Here is a 25,703-nt window from a genome sequence, read left to right as displayed (position 1 = left end):
CAAACTGGAGTGAGTCCAGTAGGATACCGCCAAGCAAGTCGGGTGGCAGGAGAACTTGTTCTGTGAGGAGAGGCTGAGGGAGTTGGGCAAAGAGGTGGCTTCAGAAAACCAAACAGCTGCCTTCCAATACCTATGAGGCTGTCATTGAGAAGATGCAGTAGGGCTCTTCCCAGGGGTGCATGATGGGAGGATGAAAGACAACAGGCATAAAGAGAAATGAGAGGTTCAGACTAGATATAAGGAGAAAGAAATTCACCATGAGGACAGTCGAGCTGTGGAACAGGTTCCCAAGAGGTTGTGCAGTCTCCATTGCTGGAGGTCTTTAAGATCTTCCTGGCTAAAGCCTTAAGCAACCTGGTCAATCAGTGTTGACTGCTTTGTGCAGGATGTTAGACTAGGAGAGATCCTGAGGTGAATTATTCTCTGATTCTATGACACTGAGTAAGGAAATTAAAATCTTCTATAAGTCACCATAGCTAGATCTTACATAAGACTTTGATCAATAGCTCAGGACAGATGGAAGACTAAGGAGCGAGGTCTAATCATAGAATGGTTTGGGTTGGAAGGGACCTTAAAGATCATCTAGTTCCAATCCTCCTGCTGCGGGCAGGGACACCCTCCACTAGACAATCACACAGAGATAAGTTCCTAAAAGAGATTCTAGTGAATTTTTTATGACTAACAGGCTAAGCAAATAAAAGATATATTTTCTTTCTATTTTTAACCTAAGGAAATGAGACTTCAGTGATTGTGCTGTCCATAACTCATTTCCAACAATAAATTTTCTAGCTTCTTTAGCCAATTTCAGCCTTATCTGAAGGCTTGTTACAGGATTTTTGGAAAATTGGCTGCTGGAGAGAAGAGAGAACATCTTATTTGTTTTACCACTCTAGAAAGACAAGCAAAGGGTCACTGTGGTCTGTTTGGCAGCTGTGTTCTAGCCGGCCAGTTAATACATGCAGAGATCCAGAATATAGGTATGCCCTGCATGCTGTGGGGAGTATGTGTGAATTTTTGTTATTGTTTTCAAACCTTGGCACCCCACTTTTTTTAATTCTGTTACTGTCATACAAGACTTGTGGACAGAAAGAATAAATCAGATAATCTACCCAGAACTGAAGCTATACAATCTTACAGTATTATCCTCATGTTGCCTTAATAGACAGAGAATTGCCTCAAGGTCTTAATGAAGTTATTACTAAACCCAATTTTTGTGAGTGATATCAGGCATAATGATATAGGAGAACAGCAAAATAATTGTCACTCTTATTTTATTTTAGTGTAATTTTTGAAAGAACATTTTCAACCTCATGCTATGAATTAATCCTTCTTTTACTGGAAAAGCAACTGGACACTTAAGATAATTACTGATCAGATGAAATATCTTAAAATGAAAGTCTAATCTAAAAGGAAATTATATATTCCAGGAAGCAATGAAGAATATTGCATCAGAAAGAACTAATTGCAATGGACCAGTGGTATAGTCCCCCCAAAATAACAATAAACAGAAAACAGGCATTTTGCTTACTTTTACAGACAATCTCTGGAATGCTCTGCTTCAGTTTAAGAAGGGAATTTCTTTTATGTGTTAAATAAAGCAATATTTGTGGTTTTCCAGATAAATAAATACAAAGCTAAATTAATCTCAAGGGTATAGATTACAAAAATTTCTGGAATAGAAATGTGCAATGCATCTAGTGCTATAAGAATGAGCCAATAGAAACAGGTTTTTTCAGGTTGATTCCCATAATATTCTGGATCAAACCAGAAGTATTGACTGGATTTTACTTAAATCACCTCAAACACTGACGTGCCCTTCAAGAAAAGGAAATCTGAACGCTGACCAACTCTACTGAATTACTTAAGGTCACCAGGACAGAAGATTGAACTTTCTAAGTCTATGACTACAACAAAACTTGCTGCTTTCTACTCCAAGCGTAATGTGTGTCGTCTTTGTCTGTTTGGCACATAGGGGTACATATAAAACATTTAATAACAGAGAAAAAATTACATTCAAACTGCCTTGGAGGAAGGAAGAGAAAATCATATTTATTTGATGATAGCTACAACACGAACACAGCTGAGAAAAGCCAGTGATGAAAACTATATAAAACAGAAAATTTTAGCTTTTGACTTTGGCTACAGATGTTAAAAGACTAGGCTCCCTCTACTGTCAAAAAGTGTTCTCCCAGGAGGTACTTAAAGGTAGGTGCACACTGCACCATGACAACTAGAAAGCAGCAATTCCTTAAAAAGCATCAGGGGAATTCTGCAAATGAGCTCACCTTAGTACATACGTTGCACTGGACCTCATGGCTGTTCCTGCAACATCGTCCTTCATTCAGTGCACAGTTGACCCAGCTAAATATTCACCCAGCTAAAAAATTCTTGCATAGCACAATGTAATGATTCAATATCAACAGTGAAAGCATACTTTAACTGTCAACACTTACAGAAAGTAATATAAGTCATCGCAACTAAAGTTTCAGACCTCAGGATATACTGCAAGTCTCTTAGGCTATGCCTCCAGAGATGGATGTAGCTAAGCAGGAGTGAGCTCTGACAGTGTTTTGAGATGGTTAGATATGACTATCTGTGAAATTACATAGCTGCACTAACATAGCATTGTCCCTAAAGCAACTATACCCTGCATTTCAGCTGGGTTTCATATCGTATGACACTGACCACAGTGTCATATTATTTTTTATATCTGACATGAAGGCCCAAGCCAGTTCATACGCAGACAGCTCAGAGCCTATTTGCTTCTGCCTATGTTTGTCTTCAAACATATTTGCATTCCCATAGTTCTATAGCCCACATATTCATGACTAAGCCATAATATTTCCCAGACATTTCAGTGAAATTCTTTTACTTTGTACAGCAAAAAAAGTTGCTACAATAATTCTTGTATGAATGTAATGCATTTTTGTCACTGAGTATTTTACAGTAAAGTTATGCTAAGTTATGCTAATTGTCAGGCTTGGGGGTTGGTGATTTAAGAACATTCAAGATTCTTTTTCAGCTGAAACACTGTCACAGCACAAACACATGCTATTTCAGATGAGAAAATCAGATCTACTTATTAAAAGAAACACTGAATTAGTTATTTTCACCTCATTTTACTATACAGACACCAATTTCCATACCAAGAATTGTCTGTTAAGCTCTAAAGCCAGCTGTATGACAGTGACTTAATAAACATGACTCTCTTCCCAAAAGCTACAGTATTATTTCTCATCCTGCCTCAAATTTACTATTTAAGCTTTAACAAATAATTTTAAATTTCACTTGTAGCTATTCCATTTAGAAGATGTTCTAATACATACTGCCTTATGAAAACAGCCATTTTAATGGCCATATACTAGGCAAAAATATTTTCCAGCTTATGCTGTAAATTAAATCTTTCTAGTTATAAACTGGGGAAGAAAAATATTCTCATACATTTTGGGTTTCTTTAGATTATAAATATTGACAGAAAGCCTTATCTAGATTGCCCATAATAAAAGCATTTATACATCATGCTATACCTGTTTGCTATACATTATTTTATACCTGTTTGCAAGCAATTAAGAAACCAATGAAAACTACCTGTATGTTAACTTGATGGTGTGATATTATGGGGGCAAATGAAGTGTCAAATCTGTTGCAAGAATTAGATTGGAAGACAACTGCCGTGGAGAGCATTTCTATACAGTAAGTACAGTATGGAAATAAATTAACAACTCATGTTGGCTGTAAGAGTCAAGTATTATAAGCTGTCTCCATTCAGCCCTTTTCAAAATCTAGATGAACAATTTGAAGTGCTGTGAAAGAAAGCAAAAATAAATAAATAAATAAACAGCCTACGCTGCATGTAACTAAGGCATGGTAGTTATTTTGAGATTAACATTAGAAAGCAAATAATTTCCTTCTCTCCTTGAGGATGAGGTAATCTGTTCTGGTTTTAACTCTCATCTTGAACTCTGAGCCAAGGGTAAGTCTAATAACAAGACTTACAACCTCAACAGAAAGGTGTGAGCAGATACTCTTAGATGAAGGAACAGCCACTACTTTTGCCTTTCTCTCGAAATACCTAGACCTTCCACAAGTTGCTCTTCTTGTACTGAAACAAAGCCAGTTAGCATTCATCCTTGTCATTCACTTTGTCGAAGTTAAGGCAAGAAACAAAGAAATTATGACTGAGCTTAGTGAAAAAGAGATATACAACAATATGGCTACATATAAACTAAATTATATTGCTACTTCATACTTTCTAGGTTAAGATTAATCTCCTCTAATTTTATCTATCTAAAAGTAATTTTTCTAGTCTTATCTCATCTAGTATCGCTGAAGAGTCAATGAACCCACTATATAGTGCAACAGTTACCTGTGAAAGAATTGCCTGAAAGTATTTAATTGAGAAAGAATGTAGGCAAGTACTCTAAAATGTATAACTAAAACTTGGATAGCTAAAGATAGGTCAGATCACTCATATCTTCAAAGACTACACATTTGCAGAGCATTGTTGGTGCCACAGATGGAAATTGGGAATCCACAACTGAGAAACTTGGAGAAAGAAAATATAAATGGCCTAAACAACCCCCCCCTAGGATATCTATCTTTCATTATCCCGCTAGGATAATGAAAAAGTCACCAACAGTAATTCTAATTTTATGTTCCTTAAGATGTATCAGATAGTAAAGGCTACAAAATAATTTTCTTAAAGGTTCTAAATGTGACTTGTTTATCTTTTATTTTCAGTTTAGATGGTTGGATGTTTTGCAAGGTTAAATAGTTGTACAGGGGGATTCAGTCCTAAACACAGTTTTATAGTGGAATGTCAATAAGAAATTCATGCAAGATTGGCACAGGATGAATGAGGGTTGTGCCCCTCTGAAGTAAGAGGTTGGAGCCACCTTCAGGCATTTAAATGTTTCTAGAAATCTGTTTTCAAGCAAGTAGATTTCCTTGGTATTTTAATACTACCTGGCTTTGCATTTGCCAATTGCTTACAGATATTACTCTAAGATGATATCTCGTATTCTGAAAGAGAAGTAAACTGTGAATGTATATCACCTGAGCTGAATCCAGATGTCTTAGGATCGTATCTATATATTTTTATCTAAGCGAGCAGAGGACAGAAGCTGAATCTGATTCAGATACCATACATAGACAGGCAAGTACTCAAGGATTATGGCTTGTTCTGCAGCTATATAGGATATATTCAGGTTACTTAAATTTGAAAAAATAATGTCTTTTATTTCTTTTTCCTAATATCTAGATCCATGCATCAGATTAGTTCTCAACTCAACAGAATATATCAGTAAGGGATTACAACATCTGCTACTATGTGGTGTTAGAAATATAACCACAAAACAGTCATTTCTTTGCCAATGAATAGATTGTTTATGTATAATACAGGTGTTTCATTAGGCTTTATCAAGCTAATCAACAGCTAATTTAAGACTACTCAGAAATAGTTGTCAGTTGTACTGCTGTCCAAAAATGAAAATCATTGTTAGTATGAGCCTATTAACTAGTTATTTATGGTTTGCTCTTGTTATTATAAAAATTGTTAGTTGTTTGTGACTTTTATAAAGCCATCAATCTGTCTTGGCACCATTATTATGGATTTGCGATCTTTTCTGATATATACACATATCTCTTTTTTCCTCTTTTCAGAATTAGCAAGAAACACTTTGTAAAGCGTGGTGAGTTGACGCAGGGTGGAGGCCAGGTGCCCAGCAGAGCTGCTCTATCACTCCCCTCCTCAACTGGACAGGGATAGAAAATATAATGAATGGCTCGTGAGTCGAGATAAGGACAGAGAGAGATCACTCACTAATTATCATCACGGGCAAAACAGACTGAACTTAGAAAAAATTCATCTAATTTATTACCAAGCAAAACAGAGTAGAGTAATAGGAAATAAAACCAAATCTTAAAACACCTCCCCCTCTTCAAGGTGACGATTCCTCACACTCTTCCCCTGCTCCAGTGTGGTTTCCCTCTCATGGGAGACAGTCCTCCATGAACTTCTCCAACATGGGTCCTTCACACGGGCTACAGTTCTTCATGAACTGCTCCAGTGTGGGTCTCTCACATGGGGTACAGACCTTCAGGAACAGACTGCTCCAGTGTGGGTGCCCAATGGGGCCACAGGTCCTGCCAGGAGCCTGCTCCAGCATGGGTTCCCACGGGCCACAGCCTCCTTCAGGTGCCTCCACCTGCTCCAGCGTGGGGTCCTCCATAGGCTGCAGGTGGAATCTCTGTTCTGGCACCTGGAGCACCTCCCCCCCGCTTCTTCACTGACCTTGGTGTCTGCAAAGTTTCTCATATCTTCTCACTCCTCTCTCTGGCTGCAAAAATTGCCACTAGTTTTTGGTTTTGTTTTTTTTTTTTCTTCTTACAAATGTAATCACAGACTTGCTACCACTGTCACTGATTGCCTTGGCCTTGGCCAGCGGCACGTCCAATGCAATGCTGGCTGGCATTGGCTCTGTCAGGCATAGCGGAAACTTTTAGCAACTTCTCACAGAAGCCATCCCTGTAGCTACCAAAACACGCAAACCCAAAACATAAAGATATCTGGTATCAACTTTCCCACATTCTCTCACATTTAATTTTTAGTAGATTTCAGATTAATTAGAAAAGCATTAATCTAATCTATAATGTATGCCCTGGAAGATAATTCTTAAAAAAGACAGGAAAAAGTTAGTTATCTGAAATTAATATGAGAGATCCATTACAATTTTAACTCATGATCAAGAAACAGTTTCAAAAATGTTTAGGGTCTATAATATCTGTAAAATTTAAGTATTTTGCATTTAAATTAGATTATTTTGATAATTTCTCTATTTTTTCTGCCTTATGCTTAATTTTTTTTTTTTTTTCACATTGTCTGTAAGCGAAGCTCAAGGGCAGCCTGTGAAACTCAAGGGCAGCGTTGGTTGCAGTGACCATGAGATGGTGGAGTTCAAGATCCTTAGGGCAGTGAGGACGGCGCACAGCAAGTTCACTACCCCGGACTTCAGGAGAGCAGACTTTGGCCTCTTCAGGGATCTGCTTGGTAGAATACCATGGGACAAAGTCCTGGAAAGAAGAGGGGCCCAAGAGAGCTGGCTAATATTCAAGGGTCACCTCCTCCAAGCTCAGGAGCAATGCATCCCAACAAAGAGGAAGTCAGCCAAAACCACCAGGAAGCCTGCATGGATGAACAAGATATTCCTGGACAAACTCAAACACAAAAAGGAAGCTCACAGAGGGTGGAAGCAAGGGCAGGTAGCCTGGGAGTAATACAGAGAAACTGTCGGAGCAGCCAGGGATCAGGTTAGGAAAGCCAAAGCCCTGATAGACATTAGTCTGGCCAGGGATGTAAAGGACAACAAGAATAGCTTCTATAGGTATGTTAGTGAGAAAAGGAGGATGAGGGAAAATGTGGGTCCCCTCCAGAAGGAAATGGGAGACCTGGTTACCCAGGACAAGGAGAAGGCTGAGGTACTCAATGACTGTTTTGCATCAGTCTTGCACCAGCAAGTGCTCAAGCCACATCAACCAAGTCACAGAAAGCAAAGGCAGGGACTGGGAGAATGAAGAACTGCTCACTGTAGGAGATCAGGTTTGAGAATATCTAAGGAACCTGCAGGTGCACAAGTCCATGGGACCCGATGAGATGCATTCACAGGTCCTGAGGGAACTGGTGGATGAAGTGGCTAAGCCACTCTCCATCATATTTGGGAAGTCATGTCAGTCCAGTGAAGTTCCCACTGACTGAGGAACTACAGGCCGGTCAGCCTCACCACTGTGCCCAGCAAGGTCATGGAGTAGATCCTCCTGGAAACTGTGCTCGGATACATGGAAAATAAGGAGGTGATTGGTGACAGCCAACATGGCTTCACTAAGGGCAAATTGTGCCCGACAAATTTGGTGGCCTTCTATGACAGGGTTACAGCATTAGTGGATAAGGGAAAGCAACTGATGTCATCTACCTGGCCTTGTGTGAAACATTTGACACTGTCTTGCATGACATGCTTGTCTCTAAATTGGAGAGACATGGATTCGATGGATGGACCACTCAGTAGATAAGGAATTGGCTGGATGGTCACACTTAAAGCTGCGGTCAACGGCTCAATGTCCAAGTTGAGACCAGTGATGAGTGGTGTTCCTCAGGGGTTAGTACTGGGACCGGCACTATTTAACATCTTTGTTGGTGACGTGGACAGTGGGATCGAGTGCACCCTCAGCATGTTTGCCAACATCACCAAGCTGTGTGGTGTGGTCGACACACTGGAGGGAAGGGATGCCATCTAGAGGGGCCTTGACAGGCTGGAGAGGTGGGCCCATGTGAACCTCATGAAGTTCAACAAGGCCAAGTACAAGGTCCTGCACATGGGTCTGGGCAATCCCAAGCACAACTACAGGCTGGGCGAGGAATGGATTGAAAGCAGCCCTGAGGAGAAGGACTTGGGGGTGTTGGTGGACGAGAAGCTCAACATGACCCAGCAGTGTGCATTTGCAGCCCAGAAAGCCAAGTGTATCCTGGGCTGCATCAAAAGCAATGTGACCAGCAGGTCGAGGGAGGTGATTCTGCCCTTCTACTCCACTCTTGTGAGACCCCACCTGGAGTACTGCATCCAGCTCTGGGGCCCCCAGTACAAGAAGGACATGGATGTGTTGGAGTGAGTCCAGAGGAGGGCCACGAAGCTGATCAGAGGGCTGGAGCACCTCTCCTATGAGGACAGGCTGAGAGAGTTGGGATTGTTCAGCCTGGAGAAGAGAAGGCTCCGGGGACACCATATAGCACCGTTCCAGTACCTGAAGGGAGCCTACAGGAAAGCTGGAGAGGGACTGTTTACAAGGGTAAATAGTGACAGGACAAGGGGTAATGGCTTTAAGCTGAAGGAAGGTAGATTGAGATTTAGATATAAGGAAAAAATTCTTCACTGGAATGGGTTGCCCAAAGAGGTCGTGGATGCCCCCATCCCTGGAAGTGTTCAAGGCCAAGTTGGATGGGGCTGTGAGCAACCTGGTCTAGTGGAGGGTGTCCCTACCCATGGCAGGGGGATTGGAACTAGATGATCTTTAAGGTCCCTTCCAACCCAAACCATTCTATGATTTGCAATTGCTATAGAAATATTTAAAATTAATGTGTTGTTTGTCTATTCTGGAATAGTTTGTTGCATTTTATTGATTCAATGACTTCTGGCACTGTTAGAAAGGAATACTTTTAGTGAGCACATATTGTTCATAGAAACAAGACCGAGGCATATATACCCTGGGAAGACAATATCCTGAAAGAAGAAACAAGGTCTTCCACAAGTGATAAGTTGATAAGATAAATAGTTATATAAGACAATAATTTAAAAATCTAGTTTCTATTATCTGTTGAATAAGACTTAACATTTTTTCAAAATATTATATGTGTTCTCATTGAAGATATATAGGAACCTGGTATTAGTTTCACTTCCTAAATAGTCATGATTAATATAAAAAAAGAGTATCTAAGGCTGCTGCAAAGAAAGGGGACTATTATTAAATTCTAGTACAAGGACAGAAACAACTATGGCATCTGAATGGTTATTCTTACTGGCACTGTAATGTAACTCTACCTTACAAAATTCAGATTGTATTATCTCAATGTGACTATTGGAAAAGATAACATAAAAATTTAGTATCATGAGAGCAAAGGTTGAAGTTGTAAATGAAATCATAAATTACTCCTTAGCTCACAAAAGACAAATCATGCCACTGCTACTGTTTCCTGGAGTTTGCCGTGCACTTAGAAAACTATAACCAAAGAAATAAATTTCACTTGGTATGAGATGGTGTGACCCCCATATATCTCTTGGAAATACAACCAATTACCATGTTCTAAAATCAATTTGTACAGAAAAGAAAGTCACTCCTATTAAAAAACAATGCTAAATCTAGGCTTTACTTAAAAAATTAGTCAGTTGAAGATTAGTGTTTCAATGAGTTTGTGAAAAGAGTAAAAATTTGCAATCATCCTAGTTTCTAATCAGTTTCTAATCATCAGTTTCTAATCTAATCAGTTTCTAATCATCAGTTTCTAATACAACTGAAAAAGTATACTAGGATGATCACAACATTTTTGCTTATACTTTTTCAGCAAGTTATTACCTGTTATCTTACAGTAAGTACAGTATGAACACATATTCAAATACAGGAAACATGACAAAGTGACAATGTGAAACAAAAAGGTTTTCAACTACTGTAGTGGTCTCATAAAACTATTTGAGTATTTATCATCACAAATAATTTCTATCAAACTGGCATGTGCTCTGCTGTAAACCAAACTGAAAATATATTTTGATTTCTAATTAAAAGGAAATCACTATAAAGTTAATTACAAAGTATCTAGATATGAATCAGGACTTCCAGGAAATCTTTTTCACACAAAAGAATTCAATGTGAATATGTCCATTGATTTCTATGAGTTTTATAGTAAGCTCTCTTCTAGTAACTACAAGGGTAAGGCAAGTTGTTTTGTTCTTCCATCTATCATGGAGATAGTTGACTTTACGTTTATGTAAATAATAATTTCCATGTTATTATAACCCTTTGATTTCCTAACCAATACTCCAATATGAAGACAGTATAGCATATATGTTTCTGTAACCTTTCAAACATGGAATACTCACATTGACTTAGATATATTCCCTTGAAAGCAAGACAGAGCTCCAATAATAATTCCAAAACTGTCCTAAAACATCATCAATAGCATATCTCATAAACACAGCTTCATCCATGTCTCAAGGGCAGACTTACACTGATACTTTCAGCCCTTACAGACACAAACTGCTAGAAGCAAAATGCTAAAGACCATATTGTCTTCCTTCATCTCCTCCCTAGCGTTCGTGTGCAGTCCAAGTGCACCTCACAAAACTGCAGAAGCTATAGGCATCATCTCAGAGTTCGAACAAAAACACTGAAACAGTGACACAGTAAGACTGACACCACAGACAAAAGATTTAAAAGAAAGAGAAAGGCGTGTGACTCCAGACAGCAGTCAAGCTTATCATAACCTTGAGTTGCTATCCATCATGCTAAAAGAGGATGACTCTGCCAGGCAAACACCAGCTGGAGAGTAATCACACTATACACTTCTCTAGTGCCTTTATCTGATGACCTCAAAATACTTGACAAACATTAATTCATTTCACCTCAGAATACTTTCCGCTGCTGGCTAAATATCACTATAGTCTAAATAAGGGATGACTGAGTGGCAATGCTGGTGCCACTAACAGTGCTGGTGTTTCAGCTAACAGTACATTGCTCTCCTTGCTATGCACCAGTGGTAGAAAATGCATGTGGGGAGATTCTAAAGGTTTCTCAGAGCTCAGTCTACTATATCACTAAGAGATTGGGGAAAGCCAGACTCAGGGAAAAGTGCAACATCAAGTATCTCCTGTTTTTATTATCCATGTGAGCAGCTTGGCTCCAGTATCTGCTTCTAACTTAGCCTTCATTTTTGTACACGGCATTGTGAGAAATAAAAGAATCTTTCTTACTACACCAGGGCCAGGCTTATTATTTTTTAAAAAACTATTATGCTTGGAAGAACCTGGAAACCTTACCAGATTATAAACCTGTCTCAGTTTCTTACACGCTAAATGTTGAGATGAATAAAGATGACAAGAAGATTACTGAATTATATTTTATACTATGATTCTCTCTGATTATTATTTTAAAAAAATTTCTCTCTCTCTCTCTCTCTCTCCAGCAACTTAAAATCAAAACTACTGACATGCTGACAGTGGAAATAATATGACTGCACAAATCTGCAGAGTGGCAGCTGTTGACCAATATTTCTAAACAAAGAAAACACAAAAGTCACCAAGGCTTGGATTGTAAGACAAAATCAGTGCAGCTTAAGCCCACAGGAGTATATTTTTTCTTCTAGTCACTACTTACATGTTTAGATTTATATCTCTTCCTACTATACAATGCAATAATTATTTGGACATTAAGTTCTTTTTTTTTTCAGAACAATTATAACGGTTTTAAGAACAGTTTCTGAGATAAGGGATATTTCTAAACATATGTGTAGTGTAAAAAGGGATATTCTAGCAAATTTCAATCTATTGTCTTTTGGTGCAGCATAACAAATGAAACTTTTAATGTCAAGTTTTCAACATTGTCTGAAGATCCAATTCTGTAAAATTCCTATGAATGGACAATTTCAATGAATGGAACAAGTCATACATTGTGTTGGTTTTGCGTGGCAAGGTTTTGGTAGCGGGGGGGCTACAGGGGTGGCTTCTGTGAGAAGCTGCTAGAAGCTTCCCCTGTGTCTGACAGAGCCAATGCCAGCCGGCTCCAAGACGGACCCACCACTGGCCAAGGCCAAGCCAATCAGTGCCTCTGTGATAACATATTTAAGAAAGAGAAAAACAGTTAGAGAGAGCTTTTGCAGCCAGAGAGAGGAGTGAGAAGGTGTAAGAAACTCTGCAGACACCCAGGTCAGTGCAGAAGGAGGGGCAGGAGGTGCTCCAGGCGCCGGAGCAGAGATCCCCCTGCAGCCCGTGGTGAAGACCATGGTGAAGCAGGCTGTCCCCCTGCAGCCCATGGAGGGAGGATGAGGGGGTGTAGAGATTCCACCTGCAGCCCGTGGAGGACCCCACGCCGGAGCAGGTGGAGACACCTGAAGGAGGCTGTGACCCCATGGGAAGCCCACGCTGGAGCAAGCTCCTGGCAGGGGCTGTGGCCCCGTGGAGAGAGGAGCCCACGCCAGAGCAGGTTTGCTGGCAGGACTTGTGACCCCGTGGGGGACCCACACTGGAGCAGTCTGTTCCTGAAGGTCTGCACCCTGTGGGAGAGACTCACGCTGGAGCAGTTCGTGAAGGACTGTCTCCCGTGAGAGGGACCCCACGCTGGAGCAGGGGAATGATGAGAGGAGTCTTCCCCCTGAGGATGAAGAAGCGGCAGAAACACCGTAACCCCCACTCCCCGTCCCCCTGTGCCGCTGGGGGGGGAGGAGGTTGAAGCCGGGAGTGAAGTTGGGCCCGGGAAGATGGGAGGGGTGGGGGGAAGTGTTTTTAAGATTTGGTTTTATTTCTCATTCCTCTACTCTGTTTTGCTTAGTAATAAATTAGATGAATTCCCTCTCTAAGTTCGGTCTGTTTTGCTCGTGATGATAATTAGAGAATGATCTCTCCCTGTCCTTATCTCGACCCGTAAGTTTTTTTTTTCGTTGTACCTTTTCTCCCCTGTCTAATGAAAGAGGGGAGTGATAGAGCAGCTCTGGTGGGCACCTGGCCCTTAGCCAGGGTCAACCCACCACATACATATAAGTTCTTTCAGTATCAAATGAATAGTTCACATTCTCAGAAGAATTATCAAGGACTTTTCTATGGTAATTCAATAAATGCTTGAAACTATGACTTTTTATTTAAGGCAAACTTATATGTTAACTTTTAAATTACTCATGCTAAAAAAAGAGTATATCACAGAAATCATAGAAATTTCTGTATCACTGCCAGTAACATCTGATATATCATCTAATTAAAAACAAAAAAAAAAGAGGAAATATAAACCTAGCTATTTTATTGTACAATGCCAAAAATTTTAAACAGCAGATATCTACTACAGAGTATAAATAAATTACTGGATTGCTAGTCTCTATTGTGTTGCTAACATGAGCCATGCCAGAATTAACAAAATAGGTTTGGCTACATTTTGCGTTATAATACAATTCCTAGATTAAAACCACCACAAATATTATACAAGGATAATAATAATAATAATAATAATGACAACAACAGCAGCAACAACAACAACAAGTATTATATGATATTGTAGGAGATCACAGCTTTATTTATTATAATTTTAATGTCTATTTGTACTTCTCTTGATGTTCTGCCTTGCAGTATAATATCTAATATACAGACTTATAAAAAGCTGACACTGGATTTAGAGCTGCTAACAATTCTAGCTGTGTTCCTTAGACGTAAAGTGAGAACTGCTCCTCAAACTAGTAAATCCTCTGCAATTAAAAGGCATTTTACTCTGATGCACCCATCACAGATTCAGATTTTTAAATCAATAGCACAGATACAAAAGAGTAAATGCCTAATACTAGCTCAGGGTAAAGATTTGTCTTTTATAATGACATAAGAATATGTATGCAATATCATGCCAGGTTTTGGTCTAATGCATGTGACAGTTGGTCAAAATATTTTCCATTTCACAAAAATGCTCATAAATTAAATTACAATTCCCTATAAACTTTTTATCTTAGTTATAAAAAAAAGTATCTTTTGCAACTTTAAAAGGTATTTCCACAAAAAGAAGATGAGGAAACAACCACCAACAGTAAGCCAAATACTAATGGATGCCATCAGAAATAACAATTTTTAAAAGTTACTTACGCCTGTCGGTCCCTGTACATCTTGTTAACTTTCTCCCACTGGAAATTAAGTTGAGTCAGATTTTCTTGTATATTTGCCGCTTCCCTTGGGGTAGCACTTTGCAAAGCTGGTATCTTCTTGTTGTGAATAATGTCTATGTGACCCAGCAGTCTCCCCAGGCTATCTTTAATGCTCTGTAATATCAAGATTTTAGAAAAGAAAAAGAAAACATTGTTTTTATAAATAAAAAAAAAAATTTTAAGCAAAAGAAAGAGTGGAAAAACGCAAATAGAATAGAATAGAATAGAATAGAATAGAATAGAATAGAATAGAATAGAATAGACTGTTTCAGTTGGAAGGGATCTACAATGATCATCTAGTCCAATTGCCTGATCAATTCAGGGCTGACCAAGTCAAAGCATGTTATTAAGCACATTGTCCAAATGTCTTTTAAACACTGACAGGCTTGGGGCATCGACCACCTCTCTAGGAAGCCTGTTCCAGTGTTTGACCCCCCTCCAGGTAAAGAAATGCTTCCTAATGCCCAGTCTAAACCTCCTGTGAAGCAGCTTTGAACCATTCCCACACGTCCTATCACTGGATACGAAGGAGAACAGATCAGCACCTCCCTCTCCACTTCCCCTCCTCAGGAAGCTGTAGAGAGCAATGAGGTCACCCCTCAGCCTCCTTCGCTCCAAGCCCAAAGTCCTCAGCTGCTCCTCCATTCCTTCTAGCTTTGTTGCTGTCCTCTGGATGCATTCGAGGACCTTCTCATCCTTATGAAATGGTGGGCCCCAGAACTGCACAGAGAACTCAAGGTCAGTCTGCACCAATGCTGAATATGGTGGGAAAACAACTTCTTTTGGCCAGCTGGTTACGCTGTGTTTGAATCACCCCGGGGTGCAGCCTGTCCTCTTGGCTGCCAGGGCACACTGCTGGCTCACCCTGAGGTGCTGTCGACCAGCACCCCCAGATGCCTTTCTGCAGGGCTGCTCTGAGCCACTCCTTTCCCAATTTATACTTGTGTCTGGCATTACTGTGTCCTAGGTGCAGAACCTGGCATTTCAACTTGTTACATTTCATCCCATTAATCATAGCCCAGTGCTCCAATCTATCCAGGTCCCTCTGCAAGGCCTCTTGTCCCTCAAGAGAGTCAACAATAGCTTTGACAATAGTAACAGTTTTCCAATAACTGGGTAATAATGACTGAATGTCCATCCTTTCTTTGAAGACTTAATAAACTATATCTGAGAAAGGTGATGGCTGGAGGGGAAGCAAAGCGCTATTGATGTCAGTTACTCATTAATTCCTCTACACCAAGGTTACATTTGGTTTAACCCCATTTCTTCTTAAGAAGAAGACAAAATACTTCACAGTACATCTACCTAACTGCACATGCCTTTGGAAGACCAAAAGGAAGAAAACCTGAATTTACTCTGGACTTTTAACATCTTTAAGATGTGTGAAAGCATTTAAAACTCCATACGTTGTCAATGACCAGTAATCATCCATTTATCAATCCATTCAGTTCCATGACCGAATTATACAGGTTTTCTTTTTGCTCTCTAAAGCAATACATAAACATGTTGTTATTTCTATTCTGTAAACCAGGTAGTGTTCATCCCCTCTCTTTCTGCTAAATCTTGCAGAATCATTTGAATGACTGAATTGCTAGAAAACCCAACGCTGAGGAAAGATATTGTCATAAACTGTGTGCTGACTTAAGGATAAAAGAGTTTAATGTAACAAAAAGTAATTAGAGACTTCCTCCTTGTGAATCAGGACTGATGTAATGAAATCCTCAAGCAGAGCACTTTCTGTCACATTTCAGTCTACTATCCAAACAGGCATAATTTGGTACTTCTGTGATTTCCTTATTCTTTACCAAAAAGACAACACAAATATTTTTTTAAATCAACCAAACCCATAAGTTGCATAAACAAGCTTACTTTTCAGCTCTGCATTATAAGTGTCAGAAACAGAGAAATAAATGCACATTTGGGAGGAAAAACGTGCTTTTTATGCAACTGGTTTATACAGCTGTCATTTCTTTACATCATCTGTAGCATTACCAGAGAGGAAACATAAACAAAACAAATGTTTCTGAAATGCACTCAATCATTAATTCTTTACATTTTCATTTCCATTTCTTGTAGGTGGCCTCTTTCAGCCTCACTGTGACAAGGCACATGATACTCGTGCTGCTCTGGGGATTTTATTTTTCTCTCTGTGGTATTTGTGTTTGGAAGGAGGATGGTCTCTCTTCCAGACTAGTCAAGATATCAGTGTAAAGCAAGAACATGTCACAATTGCTGATTTCCTTCAACCAAATAAAAATCCTTTCCTCTGTGAAATGAATACCATTCTTTTGAAAAGCTATGGCCATGAATCCTTACAATGGTCAACTTCACACTATACCTCTTGCTGCCTGAATACAGCCAAGCATGAAAGAATTCAAATGTTTTGGATTGATAACTGCATCAGTTTGGTTTTAGTCTAAAGTTAGACTTTCTTTCTCTGAAGTTTTTAAAGTTAAGATTTTCTCCTTTCCTCTGATGAAAGTTTAACAACTACAAGATTTTGTACATTCAAAACAAGAATATGGATGGTGCAAACAAAGCTCACAAAAATTTGTACCGAACTAGACAAAGGATTTGAAATACCACTGAGCCACTAAAAGCCTCAGAAAATTCTTGAGACAGGTGTATTCAAATAGCCGTGTAAAAATAAACGTCTCGCTACTCCACTCAACATCATAAGATTTAGCCATTTCTTACTATTCCTGCATTTTAATGAATTCTTAATACAGGCATGCACATACATGTCTCACTGAAACCGCTGCACAGAGAAAGGAATATCCTCCAGATAAAAATCTACAGGCATATTCAGCTTTCACCATAGAATCATAGAATAGTTTGGGTTGGAAAGGACCTTTAAAGCTCATCTAATGCAACCCCCCTTGCAATAAGCAGGGCCTTCTTCAACTAGATCAGGTTGCTCAGAGCCCCATCCAGCCTGATGGTGAATGCTGGAATGAACTTTCAAAGACCATCTAGTCCAACTCCCTGCCATGGAGACATTTTTCACTAGATCAGGTTGCTCAAAGTCCCATCTGTCCTGACCTTGAACACTTCCAATGGTGGGACATCCACAACTTCTCTGGGAAACCTTTCTCTGACTGTTTCTTCAAAACTCCCTAAAGTTCCAATACCACTACCTATAACTTCTGCTGTGTTTTCATCTCTTATTTCTTCTGAAATACATAAGCCTCAGAATGAATACTGAGAAGCTGTAACTAAGAACTTATCAGACCAACTGACCAAAGACTCTTAGCCTTGTTTAACGGAAAAACATTCTTCAGTTGCTCCACACAACTCTGCAACTTTGTTCCAGAGATAAGGGAGAGTGCTGATTTGACAGAGCTTTGAGAAGTACAAATTGCTAGTTTGTGTGTGAGAAGCTCTTTCACACTACCAGCACTTTTGAAAGGAGGCAGGGATCAAAGGATGTTGTGCTATTTTGCAGTAAGCAGAAAAAATAATGAATGGTAGAAAGCCAAACAAAAATAGAAAATTGAAATTGTCCCCTAACAGTCTGTAACAGTCTGGTTAAACCCGGTAGCTAGAATCTGATGGTTCTATTTCACCATGCATTAAAAAAATCAGATTTGCCTTTCCTTCATTTGTGAAGAGCAGGCTTCAAAGTTGAAGCAATATAGGAGACATTTTGGAGGTTATAATGTACCAGAAATAGAGGAAAAAAGACCATTAGCATGAACAGGCTCTTCCTCAATATGTTGCTATTCTTGTCATGGCAAATGAATCTATCCAGAGTCCCTCAGCCATTCTCTCATATGGATTCAGATAGACATGGAAAGTCAGCACTGAACAGCTGTGTTTTATTTCCCCATGAGTGGTTAGGAAGAAGAATGCTGTAGTTACTCAGGTGCACAAATTCCAGTCTACATGGATGCAGTCCAATGGAGTTGTTAGAGAAAATAGAAGCTGTACTAAGCATTGACAAGCACAATATTCCATCACATAGTTTTGCCTTCCCTGCATCCCCACTAAAAATTATGTTTCAAATATATAGCTTGTGTTTGGTAACACAAATGAAAAGTAGAATTGTCTTTTATTAGTTTCAGCCAGAGACAGCTAGCCAATTCAATTTTGGAAAAAACCTAGTGTGATAAAACATGTTTTCATCTATTTTAACTACAACTAGGTAAACAAGGATAACTTTGCTTGTCCAGTGTCCTTTGGCTCACCTAATTTGAAGGACAAGTATCTCATTTATATGCCAACACATTACAAAAAGGATGAAACAGAGGTCCAATCCTGCAAACTTCTGGTTATTGGAATAACCTCAACTATACAAGTTGAAGTCCAGAGAACATTCTTGTGATAGCATCTCTTACAGCTAGGAAAAAATGTTCCTTTTTGTAATAGTTTGTTGCTTTTCTTTGCAGTATTTTAAAGGCAACAAAATTTCAAATAATACATTTGAAAAAGACATTTATAATCTTTTATCATAAAAATAAAACTATTTGAGGAGTCTAGTAATCACAAATTGTAACTATTTAAATGTAGTTTAAAGGTTACTTCTACTTATGAAAACTTCACACCAAGATTTTATTTACCTCTTTAAGGTTTATATTACTGAATATAAGATGAGGGGGTCTGTTCCTTTTTAATCATTCTTTGTCAGAAATAATGATACCTGAACTTTATATCCTGGATATAATACCCACTTAATAAAAAATTAAAAATCACAGCTCCGGTTCACTTTTTGTTAAATTTTTGGGGAGTTGTCCTCAATTTTTTGATGGAATAAACTTTTTAAATATTCTACATATTTTTATTTATATATGTATTAATTATTTTAATTTTAAATATTCTACAATTCTTGAGCTAAGTCAGTCATAAAATGAATAGTGCTACACTTAGAATTTAGCAAGTAAAGTAAACAAGAATTAAGCCAGATGCACAAAGTCAATCAAATTGTAAAGAAGAGAGAATGGCTTGAGGAATCTGCTACCTCATATTTCTACTCATTATTCCAACACATGATTTTCAGGGAAATTTTCCAAGTCTAAATATGTTAACTTACATGCTTTTTGCACAAAGTAAATAATGCAAGAAACAGAAATGGACTTTTAATTTGCATATCTATAATTCATTAAAATACATTGCAGAGTAATGTAAGAAAAAAGATATTTTAAATCTGAAAATTATTATGACACATTCAGAAAGGCTAGAAAATGTTGATTTTAACCTTAATATGCTAAGGAAGACATGGAAACACCTTCAACAGTTACTACCCAAGAGAAGTAGGAAATAAGCCATACATATTTTAAATACCATGATAAGACGTAAATTACCAATAAATCAAAAGTTAAAGGTTTATAATTACAGCAGATTTTTCCACATTATTGCTATTACCAAAGCAATGAAATTCTAGAAAATTTGAATTATTTTATTTTTATTTGGATTCATTGTCTTCTGTCATGTGTTCTGACAGAGTATGTTCTGAATATAACACTATATTCAGACAGTAACGTAGTTATGATTTGCTATTAAGTATCTAGAAATTATTTTTCTGGCACAGGAATTTAAGTCATGGACTAAGAAATCTATTTCATGTTATGGACTTAAGTGTTTATGTATGTTGTCCAGCTAACTAAAAAATAATGTTCTAAATATATATTTGGGGAAAAAACAAACAAACAAAACCAAACAACCCCCCAAAAAACAAAGCAAAACCAAACTGAAAGCTTAGAATTCCACATGTTCAAAATGTGGAAAAGACAAAAACTCAAAAGTTTGGCATGTCAGTATTTACATTTCCTGTCCTCTAATTTCCCTTTACTTCCCAAGTCAGAAACCATTCCCTGGATCAATGGCCAAGAGAAAAGCCTGAGCCCTGTAAACCCAGGTGGAGCATGCTGAGGTTCTGAGATACGTCATGTGTATGTATAATTTGGTCACCACTAGGAGCTGCAGGAGAACTAAGTAAGCTGCAGGGAGAAAATCTCTCTCTTCCTTTTCTTTAAGTAAGTTTCATATTCTAATATGCATCTTCTGTGTATGTTGACTTGACTTCTAACTCTGCAACTCCTCATTTTTCTTAATATAGAAACTTTTAAAATAGCCAGGTACTTACCAATTCCTTTTTATTCAGCGTTTATGAATTCTTCTGGTTCTGCTAGTGGATTTTATTTTTTTTTAAACACATCATTCACACCATCGCATGTCTCAATAATATGTTCTACAGTTTTATTGTAATGAATTTGATTTAAAATCAGTATTTTAGAACCATGAGTATAACAGAGTGTACTGTTATATTATTAGTAGTACTAATATGAAGTGACAGGGAGATAATGCTAATTATACAAATCATTTTCTCCTCCAAATTACTTGAGAAATATTTTAAAAACAACATGCACTTAAAATCTGAATGCCTCTAAGTGACAGAATGTGGTTGTCATTTTATAACCAATTAAAGTTATTAGACTGTATTTACTATTTTGTAAAATACAAGAATCAAAATCCTTATGAAAATTAGCCAGTAATGCTCTGAAATAATTGCATACAAAAAGCCTCACACACAAAAAAGAAAAAAAATACTCCACGTTCCTAAAGCTCTAGGGCTGCAAATACTATAATATAGTATTCTTTGCCAAAAACTGTTCCATGAAGTCCCTCATGACTAGGTATTTGAATCAATAGGTCCTGAGAAAAATGACTTCCATTTAGTAGACTAAAGGAAATTCTTATAAATAAAAAGAGAATGGCAGACGTCTTGTCTCTGGGATGATTCACAATAAGGAATGTGTTTCCTCTTCTGTCAGCAATCTATCATTTAGAGCAACAGCTGAGAGGGTCTGTGTCATTGCTTAACAAACCTCATTTGATTTTCCCAGCATAATGTCTCACACTCAGTATTCCTTACTCAGGTCTACCTAAATCTTGTTTTGATACACTCAGACCATGGATAATTAAGGTATTCAATGTTATTAATCTGAATATAAGCAATATTGCCCATAAAAACATAAAATACCTCAAAATCTTCCAAGATTATATTCCTTGAACATAAAGGAGGCATAAAACCTCATCCATGACTGAAATTTTACATATTTAAAGAACACAAGAAAATGTAATTAAATGTTAAAAGCTGCCAGCACACACTTAAGCACTCAAGTTAAGTAGCCTTCTTTTCAGAAGGTCTGCATATCAGCTCAGCTCATCCACCCAAGAAGGCAATTATTGTGTTTGACATGTTTAAGTAATCAAATGAAGAGTAGTATATGTATCTACATATATTGAAATAGTATTTTTTTAACCAAGTCAATTTTCTAAATATTAAAAATAGATGAAATACATCTATGCACTTCAGAACTGATAAGTGGCATATCCCTAAATGTTTAGAATTAGTGGTCTATGAGCAGGCATATAATTTCTGATTTATATGTCACATTTTTGCTTTTGTTTAGAGCACAGCTGCTACAGACAAAGAAAGATAATACAGCTGTCCTTCTATAAATGAAATCCACAACTGGATAACATTAGAGTGTCCAAGGGAAAAAAAAAAGTTTATATGTGTATGTGCAAACCCATGTATCTCACACACATACCCCATCTATCTTTCATGTTGAAGAAAGTAGCTTCAAGCAGTTATTTATCAACAATGCCTTGGGAGATTTTGTAACATGGTTAACAGAAGTGCACAAAGCTTAATTTTTTTAAGAAAAAAGGACAACAGAAAATCATTAGCAGCTGAAGTGACAGTAGCCTTTGGGGAATGATCCATCTCATTGCTCTTGAAAAGAGAAATCTGAGTGCTTGAGACACAAACACCAGTTCATTTTCACTACTTGAAATTTGTCTTTATCTGCCAGAGAAAGACAACTTTCTGTAAAAAAATCAGTTCCTTGGCTATTTGTGTGCACCACCACTGTTACTGACACTGTGTTACTGACAGATCTATTTGGAGAGTGCATTTGATTACGCTCAGTTGTAAGTTATGGTTAATTGGGTTTTACTGAGCTGCAGCAGAAAACTACTCTGAATATCACGTTAGGTGATGTTTCTTGATAAGAATCACTTAATATACACCAAATATGTATTCCAATGTGTAAAATTAAAAATATAATTTTGGCAATCCAAACATTTGTAGAATGATGCTTTATAATTATATGCATAGCAGATTTCTTACAATATTTCATGCTTCTTGTACTAACATGAAAACCAACAACAGTACAGTTAGTAATCATGAAAGGCTGGAAAAATTTCACAAATTACTTATAATTTTAAAATCTATATAGAAGTATGAGTTACAATATCTGGTATGGGTGTTATTGGTTTAATAAAGCATTTCGAAAGGGGATTCTGGCTGCCAGAATCATGAATATGTAATGTGTACAGTAAATAAGACACGTCAGAAAATTGTGCAAAAAAGTGGTCTACCTGTCAGTAGATGAAGAATTACCAAACAAAGGGAAAAAGAAGAGAAAAAAAAAAACCCCAGAGCATGAAAATATCTATAGTTTAAAAAAAAAACAGCAACAAATAACCCAATTTTTAATGAACTAATTAAAGACCCTATTGGAGATACACAAGATGATGAACTAGAAAAAGAACTGTTAGAGTGATTATGCAAGAAGTTACATATACAAGAAACTTCTTTCTCAAAAAGCCTGATGGCTTTCCATATTAAACCTATTACATCATTGAAAAATATTATAGCTAAACGTATAATCATATTATACAATACAATGTTCCTGCTAAAAGTAAGAATATTAACAAAAAACAATAAAAATAAATGCCTAATATATATGAGTGCTACTGCAGGTTTGCAGTATTAATTCCATAAAGCAAGTAGCCTCAGAAAGTAAGTTTTGAATTCACAGTTAATATAATTAAGTAATGAACAGGCACAATTATGTCATGACTATGACACTATGACAGTGATTCTTAAGATGAAATTCTACTGAACATTTTCTCACATATGGCTATAAATGCAAATTAGACTTCTTAAATTCCAGGTAGGTTGTTTCATTTTAGCACATTCATTTTTGCTATGTGTTTGCAAACAGAAATACGTGTTAGTTTTGATTCTCTGTTTAACAAATGTATTTATTTCAGCATATACACCTCCCACTAAATAATCTGGAGCTTGAACAAGACAAGTAGCTTGCATGAGATAATCATGACACAAGAAAACTTTGGCTTAGTATGAGCAATATAACTCAATTTTCTAAAACCAGATTAAGTTGAATATATGCAAATGTGTACATTCATTTAACTGACAGGAAGCATTTGGAACATCCACTGCAAGTAAGGATAATTAGCTAAATTATGAAGGCATTTTATCCCTACACTTGATCATATAATGAAATGCATTGTAATGACAACCAATTCTATATGGAGAACCCAAAGATTATGAATTCCATCAATATGAACATCAGCAATAGCAGACAGAAGTACCATAATATTTGTGCTCATAATAAAATTTGTCCTATTTTGAGAGTATATCATTAAGCCAAATCTACTAATCTTTTGACCTGTGAACCGTCATTTTACATACAATCAATTGGAGTTTCATCTTTGACAGAACTGTAATATTTAAATTGTTTGTTAAATACTGTAACACAGTGATGAAGAAAAATGGAGGTACTGTATATCTTCGTACTTAAAAGGGCTTGTAATAGGATAACGGAAACATTGTAATTGCTGACTTTATGAAATAAAGAGACAAGACTTGGTTTCTCTATCTGATTTTTCCACTCCTTAAAGCTTAAAATGAAGAGAACAACATTCCTATGAGTTGGTTTCAGGAGATTTACTAAATGTGCCCATTACACTATTATAATTTACTAAATGTTAGAAGTTATCAGATTTTTGCTGCAAAAACTCGTATTTTGCTATTTTAAATCTTTTTGATACAAAAAGTCAGTGCTAGAATTACCTATGACAATTAATAAAAGCAATTTTTAATTTTTATTTTATATTTATCCTATTGGATAACGAGCAATCAGGTTTAAGTCTTACTATACATATTTACTTTGGAGAAAAATGTTCAAAGCAGTTACCACTGAAAGATTCTTGTAAATAAACTTCTTTTTCCTTTTAAGGATTAATTAAAATGCATTCTTTCTGAATGGGAGTGAAAAAAATAATCACAAACTCAGTTTTAAAATACAGAGCTATTCAGAGCAGTTCTGTAATTTGATTCATGTAAATCTGTCAGGGGTAAAAATCAACCACAATTTAATTTCAAACCTTTCCCAACCAGCTGCTGAACAATTTGTGCACTACTTTTCTATTTTTACTGCAGGATAATGACAATGATGAATGCTTTTCCTTGGGAATAAATATTCATTAAGCAGGCTTTGATCAAAACTATACCCTTCCAAAAGCCCACAAATGTTCAAGATCCTTTTGCCTCTTAGAAGAGATTTATTGGGGAGGAAGATGGAACTATGCCCACAAATGCATCTCGTAACAATTTAATAGTTCAGTTAAATTAAACCTATGGCATTACTTACTTGTAACCTCAGTAATCAATACTATTAAAGTTGGTGTCAACTCTGATAATACCAAATATATGTGGGTGAACAACAGATTAGTTATGGATATAAATCAGATAAACATAGCCCAAATGTAAAGCATTAAGAAGCACTAAAAGGAAGTCAAATGCCAGTAAACAGGTTGAGGTAGGTCACTGTTTTTCCATCCAACTGAGTAATGAACATAAGTTCATAGACAAGGACCAAGAGATAGTTCATTAGCCATGATTTACATGATCTATCACTTTTTTTGTACAGAAGAGTCATCCTATCAAAAAGGATTGTTTGAAATGAAGAATGACGATAACATTGGCAAGTTGTGTGCTTTAATACTCAGAACCACTTTAATCTACTGGTACTAAATGATCAGAAGGCTGGAGCACCTTTCCTACGAGGACAGGCTGAGAGAGTTGGGGTTGTTCAGCCTGGAGAAGAGAAGGCTCCAGGGACACCTTATAGCAGCCTTCCGGTATGTGAGTGGGGCACACAAGAAAGCGGGAGAGGAACTGTTTACGAGGCCATGTACTGATAGGACAAGGTGTAACAGCTTTACGCTAAAAGAGGGTAGATTTAGATTAGATATAAGGAAGAAGTTTTTTATGACGAAGGTGGTGAGGCACTGGAAAAGGTTGCCCAGAGAAGCTGTGGATGCCCCATCCCTGGAAGTGTTCAAGGCCAGGTTGGATGGGGCTTTGGGCAACCTGGTCTAGTGGAGGGTGTCCCTGCCCGCAGCAGCAGGGTTGGAACTAGATGATCTTTAAGGTCCCTTCCAACTCAAACCATTCTAT

The 25,703-nt window shown here is 37.5% G+C and overlaps 1 protein-coding gene across 6 annotated transcripts in view; it reads right to left on the bottom strand.

The window, feature by feature from the left end:
• DMD (dystrophin) overlaps positions 1-25,703 on the bottom strand; it is a 1,320,554-nt gene that overhangs the window by 636,214 nt on the left and 658,637 nt on the right. For all 6 annotated transcript variants that reach the window (XM_075774516.1, XM_075774534.1, XM_075774546.1 and 3 more), the window contains one exon: positions 14,370-14,542. In XM_075774516.1, coding sequence (XP_075630631.1) covers positions 14,370-14,542 — 173 coding nt within the window. The remainder of the gene's footprint in view (positions 1-14,369; positions 14,543-25,703) is intronic.

This window comes from Balearica regulorum, chromosome 1 (genome assembly GCF_011004875.1).
Source record: "Balearica regulorum gibbericeps isolate bBalReg1 chromosome 1, bBalReg1.pri, whole genome shotgun sequence".
NCBI classification, from domain to species: domain Eukaryota; kingdom Metazoa; phylum Chordata; class Aves; order Gruiformes; family Gruidae; genus Balearica; species Balearica regulorum.
This window is presented reverse-complemented; position numbering and strand designations above follow the sequence as displayed.